This window comes from Gobius niger (genome assembly GCF_951799975.1).
Source record: "Gobius niger genome assembly, chromosome: 1".
Lineage (NCBI taxonomy): Eukaryota > Metazoa > Chordata > Actinopteri > Gobiiformes > Gobiidae > Gobius > Gobius niger.
Window position 1 is genome coordinate 12,928,536 of NC_136852.1, and position 15,236 is coordinate 12,943,771.

At 42.0% G+C, this 15,236-nt stretch overlaps 1 protein-coding gene across 1 annotated transcript in view; it reads left to right on the forward strand.

Annotated features, from left to right (window-relative positions):
* dync2h1 (dynein cytoplasmic 2 heavy chain 1) overlaps positions 1–1,714 on the forward strand; it is a 66,648-nt gene extending 64,934 nt beyond the window's left edge. The window contains exon 96 of the mRNA XM_079575302.1: positions 1,197–1,714. Within this exon, the coding sequence (XP_079431428.1) occupies positions 1,197–1,358 (162 nt within the window). The 3' untranslated portion in view covers positions 1,359–1,714. The remainder of the gene's footprint in view (positions 1–1,196) is intronic.
* The last annotated feature ends 13,522 nt before the right edge of the window (positions 1,715–15,236 follow it).

Sequence of the window (15,236 nt, forward strand, 5' to 3'; positions counted from 1 at the left end):
TCAGCCTTTTATTAGACATTAAAGGTGCATTATGCAACTTTTTTATGTGGGAAAAGAAAGTTGATATTTGTGCGCATTTGACCTTGTAGTGACTCAGTGGCTGTATGGGTGGTCAGCCTAGTGCCTTTACTTTCGATCATGGTGGTCTCTAAAACACTCCAGGATCAATTATTTGGAAGGTCACTGCTGACGGACCTTCTCCCCAGAAAACCAACAGAACAAAGTGATTTTAGAGGCTGTTGTGGTGAACAGGTCTGGGCTCATTCTACACCTTAGGACATTGCTGGAACATGCAGGGGGAAGAAAATACATAATTTTAACATTTTTAAACTCTGTATAGTTCCTTTAAGACATAAACCTAGAAATAAGTACATTTTTCTCTAAGTTAATTTGCCCCGATTTGAGTTATCCATTCAGCCCCATTCATAGTAATGATCCCATGTGGCGAAATTGACATGGCTGCTCAATCTCCTCCTACGAAGCTTGTTCCTTAAAAGGGCAAAAAGACGGGAAGCCCTGCCCTCATGGGGCCGGCAGACCAACTCATGACTCCACAGAACTCCAGAGCCTGTTATTCATAGATTTAGGCTTCAGCTTTTTACTTCTGATACACAAAAAACAGCTTGGTTAAAAATATTACGTCTACCCCAGTGTTGTCACATGGGTCATAGCAATTTTTAGAAAAGAGGGAAACTCTTTGGAGCCAGACTTTTAAGCAGTGCAAACAAGGCCCAAAGCTACATAAGTTTTTTTTTTTACACTTAAATTACAAAAAAGTAATCTATGTTTACTTGGAAGAAAGCTTGTTGTAGATGTTTTTGTAGTGTAAAAAAAAACTTTCTTGAAATTAAGTCTTTGAATCAGGAGCAAATGTACTGCTGTATTATATTTCTTCCCTCCTAAAAAATGGACAGAAAAATGCACAGCTCTAGTCATCCAAGGGTGTCCAGATTTCCCACTCTTTTATGGCAGATTAAGGGCTACTTGACCTTCACATTGTGGTCAAGCAGTGAAAACTTCTTAGGAGCTCATTAACAAATCCCTTGTTTTGTTTTGCACATATATTTATTTTCTAATCATGCCAGCATCTTTCAGATCCTTTTATTTCAGCTGTCTCGTTTGATACAGACACAGCGCTCCCATTAGTTCCCTCCACTCCCCCGCTGCGCCTGAATGCTGTGTGTTTTTGCCTGTAGAAGTCTGCTGCTGACCTTGGAGCCTCGGAGGACACGATCTGGCTGCCTCTGTACTCCACGTCGGAGAGGCTGAAGGTGGTCACGCACATCTGCCTGCCGTGTGGAGCCAACCCCAGCCAGTGGATACAAACCGGAGCGGCTTTCTTCCTCAAGCAACAATGAGAACTCAGGCAGGTCGGTGAAAGGGGAACACTGCCACAAAAGCAAAGGAAGTGCCCCTCGTCTCTGGGAATATAACCTTCGAATTTGGAGATAATAGTGTCTGATCGACCGAGCAATGAGTCGGGTAGCCTGGTCAGCCATTTTAACTCTTGTTTTTTGTTTCTCTTCTGAACTTGGGAAATAAGAGGCATTATCAACAAACAAAACGTTCAAGCAGCAGCCAAGAATTGATGGAATGCACCTTGAACAAACTAGAGCCATGGCGCTCAAGTAAAGTAAACTTCCATTCATTTTTCCAATAGGCTTTTGGAATTTGAAGAGGAAGAAACGTACGGTTGAGAGCTAAGTTACAATGACGGAAGCTCATCATCTATTTGGTAACAGCATGTATGTGACCATAAAAAGTACAATTAACAAATGTCAGTAATTACTTTATTTAAGCCCTCGTCCTGCCTTTAAACTCTAATAATATATTTTAAACTATGGGAAATGTGAAATGAACCTTTTCTTTCAGAACCAAAAAAAACCCACAATATTTATAAGTTTTATTTTCCATTGACTCCAAATGTTGAATTGATTTCCGGATGGTGCAATACGTTCACAAGAGTGTTTTGCTTTCATAGAGAGAGACTATGAAAGATGGAGATTTGAAGTTGACCTGAAAAAACAAGCAAATGAAAAAACTAAGCGTGCCCATGTTAAAGTAAATCACCATCACCCACTTTGCTGCAAAACTAAATGAGTTTGTCTGGATGGCAACAAACTATTAGCACTGTAAAATTGCTTGTAATTTGACAATTGAAAATAGCCACTTTGTCTATTGTTGTAACATTATTTCTCTAAAATGTACATCAAAGATTGTAACGTTTGCACAAAAGGGACCAGATCCTCTCTATTCAAATCTTACAAAGCCTTTTGTCTCAAGTCCTTGGTGTATTTTTGTATGTATTCTTTTCAAAATAAAGGAGCTTATTATGTTTTCATAATTGCTTTATTGTTACTATTGTGTTGGCTGTTGTGTCATCCGAGACCATTTTTCAAAACACAAAGACTGGTGCATGCAGCTTATGACACACTCTCTCTCACCCTCTCTCTAGCCACTATCAGTCTTCCAAAGCAGTAAACAATACAGATCACAGTACGGTTTGCACGCTTCACTTCACGCTCAAATCAGCTCCAATCTGGCTTCTGCGCATGGTCCTGCAACTGCACACACACTTAACAGTTATTCCCTAAGCACTGGGAGTAGAAGTACTGTAGTATACAAGTATATTAGTACTAAAGCAGTGGTTTCCAACATTTCTTGCTTGAAGCCCCCTTTGTGAGTGGAGACTTGTGCAGAGTGGGTTCAAGCTAGGGCTGGATGTTATATTTTAATGCTAAAAATAAATACATGTAGCTGATTCATGAACTTAGACATAGCTTTTATACAAACCTCAGCTCAAACAAAAACAAATGTTCTCCTCCAGTTTCATGTAACACACAAAAATGTTCCATTTTCTCATCCAAACTCTAAAGCTAGGTTCTGCCAAAGAAATGGCTGTAAACCTGTCAATTATAAAGTTCCATGACCAAAGGGAATGTGATTTTGATTAAATTATGATTAATTGCCCAGCCCTACTGTAGTTCAAGCTTTAAAGGAATAGGCCACCGTTTTTACATATTGAGATATGTTCTAACTTCTTACCTTAGCTTAGACGAGTTCATTTGTACCTGTCTGGTCTTCACGCATGCCCTCAGTCTAGCCCTTTAGCTACCAAGCTCTTTCACATTTTCCCTATTTAAATATGATTACGTGAAGTGTTACACTATAAAGTATAATTACACAAAATTAAACATTGTGGATATTACTGAGCAGATGTCGAACTACTCCTGGTATTATTACGCCTTACAATATAGTTCTGCTTTTTATCCGCTTAGAAAATCCACATTGTTTAATTTTGTGTAATTATACTTTATCATGTAACACTTCACGTAACCATATTTAAATAGGTAAAATGTGGAAGAGCTTGGTAGCTTCTATCTTGACCCCGTTTGGAGCTATAGAGGAGAGGAGGAGAGGCTAAATGCTAACGCCGTCTGTGCTGCGTTTACGTGACTGAGGGCACGCATGAAGACCAGACAGGTACAAATGAACTCGTCTAAGCTACGGTAAGAACATATCTCAGTATGTAAAGGCGGTGGCTTGTTCCTTTAAATCAGGAAAAAAGCTTCCAGACTTTTAAAAACCTGAATATACACACTGCCTAACCAAAAAACAAAAGTCGCTACCTAGATTTAACCTTTTAACCAGCGCCTTAAGCACATTCTCTCCAGTTTAGCTCCAGCTTCTCGACTGGAGCTTGCAGCCTATACCCAGTGTAATACCTCATTTGAAAGCTAAGACCAACAAAACTGATTGTGACTTTTTATTAGCGTTGTCGCTGCATTTTTGTCACATTTTATCTTGTTTTTGTAGTTTCTTGTTGCTTTCTTCATCGCTTTTTTGCACTTTTTTATCGTGGGTTCATCACGATTTTGTCACTTTTCTTCGACGTGTTCTTGAAGTTTTTTTTATTGTTGCTTCTCCAGCACGTTTTTATCTCTTATTTGTGGCTCTTTTTTTTGCTTGCTCATCACATTTAAATCGTGTTTTCGTCACTCTTTTGTTATATTTTCATCCTTATTTTTCTTTGTTCAAGAAGCTTTCAGATTGTGTTAAAGCCAAACTGGATAAAATGTGCTCGGTTCAGGTGGGGGTTAAGAGGTTAAGTAACGTCTCTGATCTGAGGTTGCTGCGGTTGGTCAGGTCCAGGTTCAGCAACAAAATGTGCCCAAAGACTGAGATCAGCTGACGGCCTGAACATCCTGAATGACCAGGTTATTCCATCAGTTCCATCTGCCAACAATGCTGAACAATTGCTTTGAAGTGCGCACCTGCTGGTTCTGTACGGTGTGTGCATATATTTGGATGTTTTCCCTTCTAACGTCCAAAAGCATCAAATCTGACTGATGGCTTAATGAAGTTGTTTCCGGAGTTGGCCGGGCTTTTTGTTTATGTATCCGCTCAAATACATGTTTGCGCATCGTGGGGAAGAGCGTGGCTGAATGGGGCGAAGGAGGGCGAGGAGTGGGGGTATTGTGTGTGCAGCGCGGTGTGACAAAATGCTTGTGAAATGGAACAGCGGGTTTAGAAAAAGGTAGGAGGATTGGATTTGGGGAAAACACAAGCCCCCGGGTCAGAGAGAGAGAGAGAGAGAGATGAGGCGGGGTGCTATAGAGAGAAAAAGGACTAAACCTTATGAGAAAAATAGCAGTGAAACGTAAAATGGAGACAGCGCAGGTGAGGCGGTGGGGATTAGAGCGGAGTTAAAGGGACGGAGATGGATGGGGAGGGTCAATGAGTTATGGACAAATTCTCAGTGGGCCACACGCCGGACGGTGCAGGTCTCTGCGGAAATCTATTCATTCAAGTGGCACTTCACTGTTACTTAACCGCGCTCCGGTGTGGGGACATGCAGGCAGCTCCTGTGCACCAGATCGTGGCAGAAAAAGTGATAAAACTGGCTGTTAAAATGGAATGGTTCGTATAAATTGGATTGTACTAAAATTCTGTGGTAAATGCTCTGTTGATCTATCCTGATTATAGTGACAAAGTTTTATAGTCCATAAGTGCAGACTAAGGGGGCGGCAGCAGTGAATGGTCTCATTGCCCACCCCAGTCACAAGGAATGTCTTGTTGCAATGCGGCGTGCAAGTCTGCGAAACCTATATTTCAAGAACGATTCCCCATCTTTTTGGCGTTTGACCAGTCTCTCCAGTAAAAGTTGTTTTCCCATCTTAAAGGAACAGGCCATTGTTTATCTATACTGATATATGTTCTTGCCTGAGCTTAGACGAGCTGATGCGTACCTGTCTGGTCTGTGCCGTGGAAGAGCTTGGTCGCTTCTAACTTCACCCCGTTTGGAGCTATAGGAATATACTGGGAGAGACCAAATGCTAACAACATCTTTGGTCTTTTTGCGTGACTGAGGGCACACTGTTCTTCCATACTGAGATATGTTCTTACCTGAGCTTAGACGAGCTGATACGTACCTGTCAGGTCTTTGTGCGTGCCCGTGGGAGAGCTTGGTCGCTTCTAACTTCACCCCCGTTTGGAGCCATAGGAATATGCTGGGAGAGGCAAAATGCTAGTAACATCTTCGGTCTTTTTGCGTGACTGAGGGAACGCACAACGACCAGACAGGTACGTATCAACTCGTCTAAGCTCAGGTAAGAACATATCTCATCATGTAAAAAGGGTGGCCTGTTCCTTTAAGTTATGGGATCTATTGACTAAGTGCTTAACAACGCCGCTTCGAGCAGAAACCAGCCTCTGATTATTATATATATAAACAAGTTAAATGGCCTTGACGCACCCTTTAAACACAGCAGTTTGAGTTCTCCTAAGCAAAACACTGTATACAAAAGTCTGTGAAAATATTGTGGCCCAGTTTTCACGCATGTATTGTCCTTCTGGAACAATTTGTTTGCTTTCCATAATATTCACACCGTTGAGTCTTTCCTGTGCTCTACAAACCTCAATACAGTACAATGAGCCCATGCTAGACATAAACAGTTTTTAGGCTGTTCAAGCAAATGCTGAGTTGTAGTCTAAACAAGAAGTGTTCATTTATTGTTACAATATATGCTTTGAATATAATCTCTTAATGAGATCTTGTTCATTGTTAATGCTCGCAGCGTCCGGTCCATTGGCCTTTTTACTGTGTTTGAGCTTTTCCACCAGAGTCTCTGCTGTAATATACTGAAATGTTCATGCCAACTATATTTCACTGAATCTGGCAACTTCCACTGCTGGCAAAATTGATTCTGTCCCTATATCAACAATGGAAACAGACAGAAAACTTGGTACACAGTCTGATGATACAGTAACAATATTGCCTGTTGTGCCAGACTATTGTAGTCACCCCACAGTCGGACCAGATTTCAGACTCAAAGGATTAAGAGGTGGTACATGGTGAGGAAAAATTCAACCTAGACAGGATTGGGCTTTGGCAGCGTCCTGGGGGAGGGGCTGCAGCTAGAGACTTTGATAAAATGCCTTTATTTATCTTACTATTATGTTGTGTTTTCTTTTAATAATTTTCAAAATAATTGTCAGTATACGATGTAGGGGAACTAAAGCTCAGGGGGTATAGCCACTTCCCCCAGTCATCTCTGTAGTTTCCAAGTCACCCAAAAGGTATACCATATGGGCACCATCATCTCCACAGGAATGACACAATGTTGTGCACTCTCCTCAAAAAGTTTACGCCATGTGAAAGTTTCTCTTCAAGACATTTCTCATTTCAAAATTCAACTTTACAATTATACTGCACCGCTGTGACCAAAACACTCCCTACCAACCTGATGTAACACTTGTGTCCTCATTTCTAAGCTGGAATCGATCGGTGCATTTCGGAGGCCTGAGCTGACACCACTTACACCAGACCTGCCTTCATCCTGTAATGGAGTCATCCTCATGACAGCCAAGTAGACAATATAGATTTTAATATCCCCGTATAAGACTGTCCAGCCTCTCCTGCGCCCAACAGCAATTTAGCATCTCCAGTGAGCATTAAGATAATGACAGAGCGGCTCTCCAACAAGATGAAAGAGCCAAATGAAGACATCACATTTGTAAGATAGCTTAGTCGGGCCAGTTTCAAAACACTTCAATCATCTGACAGAAATGTTATGTACTACAGTGGTGTCACCTCAAGTACTTTAATTTCATGTCAATATGGCTCTTATAGCCCATTTTGCAAAAAGAAAAAGGGCTGAATTACAAAAAAAAAGCTTGTTGATGGTTTAACAGATCAGACCAATGGAGGTGTGTGTTTGGAGGCATGTCAGCTGAATTCATGTGTACAAAAGCTTTAGGACAAATGAAGGTGAAGACGAGGGAGGGCAGTGAGATGGTAGCCAATGGACATGTATCTGAGTAGATCAACATCAAGTATCAGTAAACCACATCTAATTTAACAGTGTTGCCCTCATAGACACACACACATGAAATATTTACAAACCTGGCCTTTATTCTAAACCACTTTAATGGCGGTTTGTGTATTTCCCCTCCCTGTGTGTGAGCCTCAGCATGTTGTCCGTGTGCTGTTGGAGGGGGCATGTGTCAGATTCAGTGCATGTCAGAGAGGGCTTTCCCCAGAGAGACGTCCCGCCTCCAGCAGAGTCAGCGAGGGCTTGACACGGGGCAGAGGGGGAGCAGCAGGGGTCACTCTGCCCCTCCTGGGACACTCACACTACAAGCCTATCATGATGCTCTTTTAGTCTCCACGCTTACCGCCATTTAGGCAGTATTTTATCTCATTCGGCATGGTGGCACAGAGGCTCCAGGTCCCAGGTTAGAGGGCCAAAATAGATCATAGCTGTTCTGCTCTGGGAATGATATCTCCACGGTGTAGTCAGTTTTTCTAATTTTATCTCAAGGAAGCGATACCGGAATTTCAAATACGCCAAATACCCAGCCTTTCCACGCACGTCCTATTCTTCACTTCTAAGATTGAAACCACTGTATTATAGCATATCCCCCCATAATCCTTGATCTTTCCCCAGCTAAGGAGATTACTGTATTATTGACAGGATTACTTCATTTTACCTGTCTGTCAGCACAAAAACTCCTGTGCATTTTTTGTGGGTAAAACTTTTCTAGAAAATGGAGTTTAGTGTCACGGATGAGGAGGACGCCTTAGCTTAAAAGTGGCCAAATTTAGATATTAAGTAGTTTGTTTAGCTTCCCATTCGTCCAGGAATTTTATCATCGTTGTAGAGATTTTAAAATATTGTCCACTGGATTGGGTTAAATGAGTTGTGGATGTTTCACTACAGCCTCTTCACAAACAGAGTAATGAAGCCTAGACGTAAATCCAGCCTGGACGACGAATTTCAGCAACCACTACTTCCAGCTAGATCACGCCTCTTCTGTCCATGACTTCTCCCTGCTACATCCTTCCCTGGTCTCCCATACCACCACCAGTGTCCTGGCTCCGGGGGAAGACATCCCTAATTCTCACCTACCCATCCATACTATAATCCATATATCAATGTCTACTGCCGGGGTCTGATTGCGAAAATATTTATGTCCATAAATCTCCCTAATCGCTGCTTTTTGTAGTGTAATTAAAGAAATGTAAGGAAGGGTTCAGTGAGCGATACATTGGGGAAACAAAGCAACCACTTCACAAATGTATGTATCAGCTCTGTAGAGCGGCAGCAGTGGTGCATAGTCAGCTATACATCTAAGTCAAGAACCACCTTTGATGAAGTTGATGTCAAAATTCTATCCATAAAGAAAATGTGACATGAGAAAGGAGTAAAGAAACCAAGTCTGAACCGATATGGTGGCTCCTCAGATCACAGGAGCATAACCTAGAACTTTTGTTAATGCAAGTGAGACCTTAAGACTCTCAGTTTATCCCCAGCCCAGAACAAAGACTAGAGTGAAATGGCCAAAATGGCATATGGCAGTCCTTATCTCTTCCCTCAGAGGGGCCACGGTTTAAAGGTTTTTCTTCTCGCTTGTGTTTTTAAGTCACACTTTTGACTACAAGATCGAGACGAAGCTTCTTAAGACAGAAGTAAAACATCCTCCATTCAACCCAGTTCAGTCATGTGAATGTGATAATCTCTACCATATGAAGCCGTGTTATTCGACAGTTCAACATCCCTTTGACTTTTATTTGATCAAAACTGGAAAAAAAAAGAGAGGATAAAAAAAATTGATAATAACAGGGCGGCGTGGGATGAATCAGCCGCTTGTGTTTTTTATTGACTGAATTGAAGGTGAAGAGGATGACATGCCGCACTAGTGGGTGTGCTTCTGTCTTTGAGCAAAGACCTTTCATTCTGTTGAGGGCAAACCAATTGCTGCAAAATTTCTTTGATAAAACGTGTCAGGAATACTTGCTCTCAGATATAAGTGGAACTGTGTAATTGTGGCAAATGGAAAAAAATAGGAAAAACATCTCTTACTCTGCATCAACTTGAAGAAAGGCACATTGCAGGTTTTTATCTTACTAGACATCCACATAGAGAAGTAAGTACAGACAGCTGGACATCTCTTTATAAAGACAGCCGACGTTTCGTGAATAAACAAATCACCACACGTAACTTAAAATTTAGAATTTTTGCTTTCGCCTCCGGTTTTCTGTCGCGCCTGTAGAATTCATCATCCTTAACTGCGCCTCACAAATATTTGGTGAGAGGTCCCTGCCTTTTGCTCCACTCCCTCAAAGTCAGCAGTTTTGGCGAGTTGTTGACAAAAGTGGCAGAAATGCTGTCGGTGCATAAGCGTTTTCATCGGGTGCAGATGCTCAACAGATGGCTGGGGCCGATGCAAGGCGCGGGGTCCATTCTGAACACTGCCGCACTCCAAAAGCGGAAATGCAGATGCAGGCAGGAATGGCGTTTTGCAGTCGGGGCGATTTATCATATTATGCAGTCACACCTTAAGCAGATAGTGATAAAATGTGGCTTTTTGTAATCACAGAAACTGTTACTTCGGTTCATCTATTCTGTTGAATCATCAATCAAAGAGCAAACAATGCTGGTAGTTGAAGGCAACAGGTGTCTTGTTTTGTGTTAGAAAAGAGAAAAACAAGCCCTCGCTTTCACATAACCTCTCACTCACTTTATGTTAAGAAAAGAACAGTTTCTTGCTCAGGTTAAAAAAGAACATCTTCCATACGCTTGCAGTGATCAGTAATAAGCATTGTTACGCCAAACATCCAAATGCCAAATGCAATTTTCTTACAACCTATTGTCCTGGAGTCCGACTGTCCAGGCCTGCGTCTCTGTTCCATAATAGGCCCCAGTCTGAATGATTTTGTTCTTACTGGCCCATTTCTCAGCTTTTTCCCCCCCTCGCCTCCTTTGAGCGTCTTCTCCACTTCAAAAATCCTATTCAGTGGGTCAGACTTTCAGCCCAGATACGCAGAGTCCAGCCGCCACTCGCCGCGTTTTCACCACGATGGATCGAAGTCCGCGAGACTGGCCACACATGCCATCTCCGAGCACTTCTCCTCATCGATTTCACATCGGCTCCGTGGCCCGATCAATCACAGTCCAAGTTGTGGCTGTAAATGGTGTCATCGTGGCAGCCTGCTCCCAGAGCTGAACACGCACAGCACTCTGGGTTCCATTTACCCTCTGTGATGGTCGCCTCGTGTTTTGAGGAGAAACCTTTTATATTATTTATTGCTTTTGTTGATCTTGATTCTGGTGGATTAAGGGCTCTGTGTCTCATTTGAAAAATATGGAGACTGGGTTGAAAAGGTCTTTCTTTTTTGAAGGCTGCTTCTACAGGCTGTCCCAATACTTCATTTATGTTCATGAATATCATTTAAGTCCACTTTATTAGGCTGTTTTTCTGCCCATAACTGTTGCCTTTCTATAGTATGTTGTAAATGTAGCTTAAGTCTTTGTGAGACAATGTGTTGCAAGTTGTTGATGAGCTAAAGGAGGATTCACACCAACACGACGCACTCAGGTTTCCTCTCGTCTGCTAAGAGCAACATCTACACTGAAGCAACCTGGACCCCAAACCAAGCCTGATACAAGTTTATGATACAATGTTTAATGGTAAATTGTAAACAAAATGCCTTGGTCCCTGTTCAAACACTGTGTGGTGGCAGTCTCAGGCATGTGAATTGTTTTCTTGGAGAGTCCCGTTGCCTTTTTATTTCTGTTTATGTCACAAAGACGTTTGTATATTTTCCTGGCTCTTTGATAAAACAGTGCGCAGCACGTATGGCAAAATAAGCACGAGGGAGCCACATTTAGAGAGTTTAATAACTCAAATACACATTTCTCCTTCTAGGTGCCCCACAATTTCAGGATAAAAAAACTAAAGACACAAGTTGAAAAGTCTGTGGCTTGGTTTTAATTTAGCTTTCCTCTTCTTGACAACAAAGTGGTTGGTTTTCTGGCTTCACTTAAAGGAGGTCCTGGTTTGATTCCCTGGCCAGCTGTTTGGATTTTCTGTATGGAGTTTCCATGTTCTTCTTGTGTCTGGGTAGGTTTCCTCCAAGTTTTGAAGTTGCTCTTGTCAAACTGACACATGCAAAGCAGACTCATCCTCCAACAAGATCCTCTTCACTATTAACTTCGCACAAGAGAAAAGTCCCAAAAGGCACTGCTCTTCCCAGGCTTCCGCAGAGTCATTGAAGAATCGGTCAAAAGCATATAAGAATTAAGTAAGGACATCTAACCCATCTTGCCTTCTGCCCCTCTCCATTTTTTGTTCATCACATTATCTTCCAATAAGATAAAAGTAAGACCTGCTCACATAAGACAAATTTCCCACATTTGTTTTAGTTTAAGTTGAAAGATGCGATTCATTTTAATCTGCTCCCTGTCTCGCGGGTTCTCCAAAAGTCTGTGCGGTGCAATAAACCTTATGAGAGAAGGCACCGTGGACAAGAGCGCCGCTTTAGTGGATCCAGTTGGGCCCCAGTGCTTCTCTGTGCACTCCATCTAATATTGAAGAATGTTCCAGATTAGAAAGCTGACAGCGGCTAACTGACCAGCTGCATGAACCCCTCCCCTCTGCCGTCACAGCCAATGGAGCGGCAGAGATTAATGGCCGTCCCCAGTCGCGGCCAATCACGGAGGAGCGCTCGCATCTCCGTTCAGGGATGCCCTTGAGCAAACCCGCATTCTCGCACGCAGCAGGCAGACACACACTCACCACTTAATCCAGCCTCCTCTCTCCCTCTCTGCTCATGTTTACGGTTTCTCTGAACCTGCAAATCACCGTGGTTACGGCCGGCGGGATTTATGAGCACAGGCCCGTCCCGCAGACCTTAGACAAACCCGGGACCCACTGCCAACACACGCTCCTGCAGTATGGAGAACACTATATGGGCTCAATGAAGCATGGCACTGTGGGCGGCAAAGTACACTCATTGTGCCATCTAGCTATTGAAATATAACACAGTGTGTATAATGCAAACAACAAGGACGTGCTTTTATCATCAGACATTCTGGTGTACGCTGCCATGCCACGTGAAATTTAACCTGCCTGTGATGATTGGTTAGACACAAAAAGTCAGATTTTGCAGTAAAAAGACATTTGGAATTGTATTTAATGTTATTAAACCTCATATTTGTCTGAAAAGCAAAGTACTCAATGCAAAGCAGCAAGTTATGAGTCAGGACTGACTCACAGAAAAGTCTATTATAGACTTTTTCTATCTCTATTAAAGGAACCAGATGCAAGTTGTTTTTTTATACATTTTTATACTCACTACTGCCACCTTAGGTCTTAGGCATAACTGCAGCTTCTATATTAAGCTCGTGCATGACGGCACTTCGGAAGCGAAGTAACACATTTATGAGTGACCGTGCAGGATTTTAGGGGAAGATGTGGTGAACAGGTCTGGGCTCATTCTACACATAAGGAAATTGCTGGAACATGTAAGGGGAGGAAAATGTTTACTTTTAACATTTTTAAACTCCGTATAGTCCCTTTAGTGACCAGACAGCACATCAAATGAAATAAATGCTTATAGTTCTATTTTTTGGGCAATATGTTAAGCAGTTTGGTTGTAAAGGATAAACAATGATAAACAATTTAACAAAAGTTAAAAAATGAACAATATGCTGTACGTTCTGGGACTCTCATTTGAGCCTCATTTATATGGGCATCTCTGCTGAGACTGCTGCCTCCGCGACCCGACCCTGGATTAAGTGGAAGAACATGGATGGACGGATGGATGGACGGATGGATGGATGGATGGATGGATGGATGGATGGATGGATGGATGGATTGTTTGCCATTATTGAGGTTCTGGTCATCCCTGCTCATCAACCTGTACAGTAGCTTCATGAGATCCAATAGCTTTATCATGAAATCCAGTCTTAAGAAGTCACAAGCAAGTGCAGTTGATGGTCTGGTTGTTGGGGCTGCTCCACTTGCTGTGGGAAATTGTTCTGGCCATGGGTCCCCACTATATCACCCCATTTCATCTATGTGGTCCTTCACACCAAAAAATCCCTAAGGAAAAAAATACCTCTAAAACAAATTGAGCAGCAGTTGGCGCTCTTTCCAGAAGTGGGAGTTCTCTGTGAGGTTTGCATGTTCTCCTCATGCCTGCGTAATTTTCCTTAGTGTGTTCCAGTTTCCTTTACCACTAAAAAAAGTGAATGAGAATGTGTCTGTGAATATGACTGTGAGACAATTTACACATGGCTATGATTCAATGCGCTGCGTTTATTACATGCCGAAGACATTTGCATGCGCTGTCCTGAACGAATAAACAAAATACTAAAAATGCATGATTAATAGCATAAGACGCTCGATAACGCTGCACTTTTCGGGATAAAAATGTACTAAGATTGACCATGTCAGTCCATGTGCGGCTCGCTGTGTGTGGAGGGACGTGGTAATGGGTTGTAATTACAGCCGGGCTGCTCACCTGTGCTGACAGATGCACTGCTTTAATCTTGAGCCGTATCTTGCATATGAAAACAGTATATTACAAGGCATTTGCATCTTAACTACTGTGGAAATGGCTAGATTTTGCAAATGTTGTAATCTAACTTTCCGAGTGCCTCTCATGAGCTTACTGGCAACTAAATAAATCTGTTTCTTTGTCAGGTGATCCCAATCTTATTTAAAATTATGTTTTATTTGTGTTAAGTACGAGGCCAGGTCTGCGCTGTCTCCTGAGCGCGGTAATAAGAAGTTTCAGTAACTCCAATCTGATTTTGAGAGCAGTTCTTTCCTCTGTATCGTCAGCATTGCATCAGCGCAGTATTGTAGAGTATTATCAGGAGCTCCTTCTTCATTGAGGAACATCCGCAGTCAATCAGGCTCACAAGACTTTGCTTTGCCTGTGTCTCAATACAGTGGGTTATAGGGAATAAGACTGTATAAAACCTGCTGCTAATGATATTTACTGCAGAGGCAGGACTTGAGAGTGTGGACTGGGCTCGGTAAGAAGGAGCCAGGCTGAGTCGACTGGCCCAAACCTGTCGTGTCCGTTGCATTCTCCGTCAGAGGGCTCTCTCGGTGCCACTCAGACAACAGAAAAAGAAATAAAGATGCCATTGAGCCACGGAAAGAGTGCAGTAGAGTGCACTGATGATTTGAGAGACTCTTGACAAAAACTGGACAGAATTGTTCCCAGTAAAACAGCAAATGTTACATTCAATACTGTGGGTGTGTGAGATATAACTCACTAGTTAAAGTTATTGAGGAATCGATGTCAGCTGCAGCTGCTGTGAGTGGAGGGTTGGCCTGTATGATATGAGAAAAAGTGCACTTCTACTATACTATGTTGGCTATGGTGACAGCAATACTTCTACAATGTACTAAATGACATTCTAGCTGTTTAATGCATTGTAGACATCAAATTAAAACCTAATACATGTTTATCCAGCTTGAACTACCACTGAATTATCATTATTATTATTAAAAATATTTTCTTACAACAACAAAAAACCCATTAGGCTCTGATAGGACAAAAGATAACATTTATACCAGACGTTTTTGGTTTCTGGTCGTATGCTCATACTTTATTCAAGCCTCATTGTGCATTAACAATGTCCTGTCCACAAACCCATTATGGGCTCTACCTTATTTTGATGTGTCCGTATCATTTCCAATTTACCAATACATTTGCAACATCCCAGTTTCTCAGAGGTTATAATCGCATTTCACAATGTCCAGGAAGCAATTCTGTCAGTAAAGTCTGTAATGTGAACAACAACAAAGCAAATTTGTTTACAATCCCTAAAAAGAATACAGATGCAAAAAGGACAAAAGTTATTTTAGTAGTTACCCATGAACAACAGAAGAAAAATGAGGTATAGGGCCTTTAAACGCGCTGGAAGTGACAG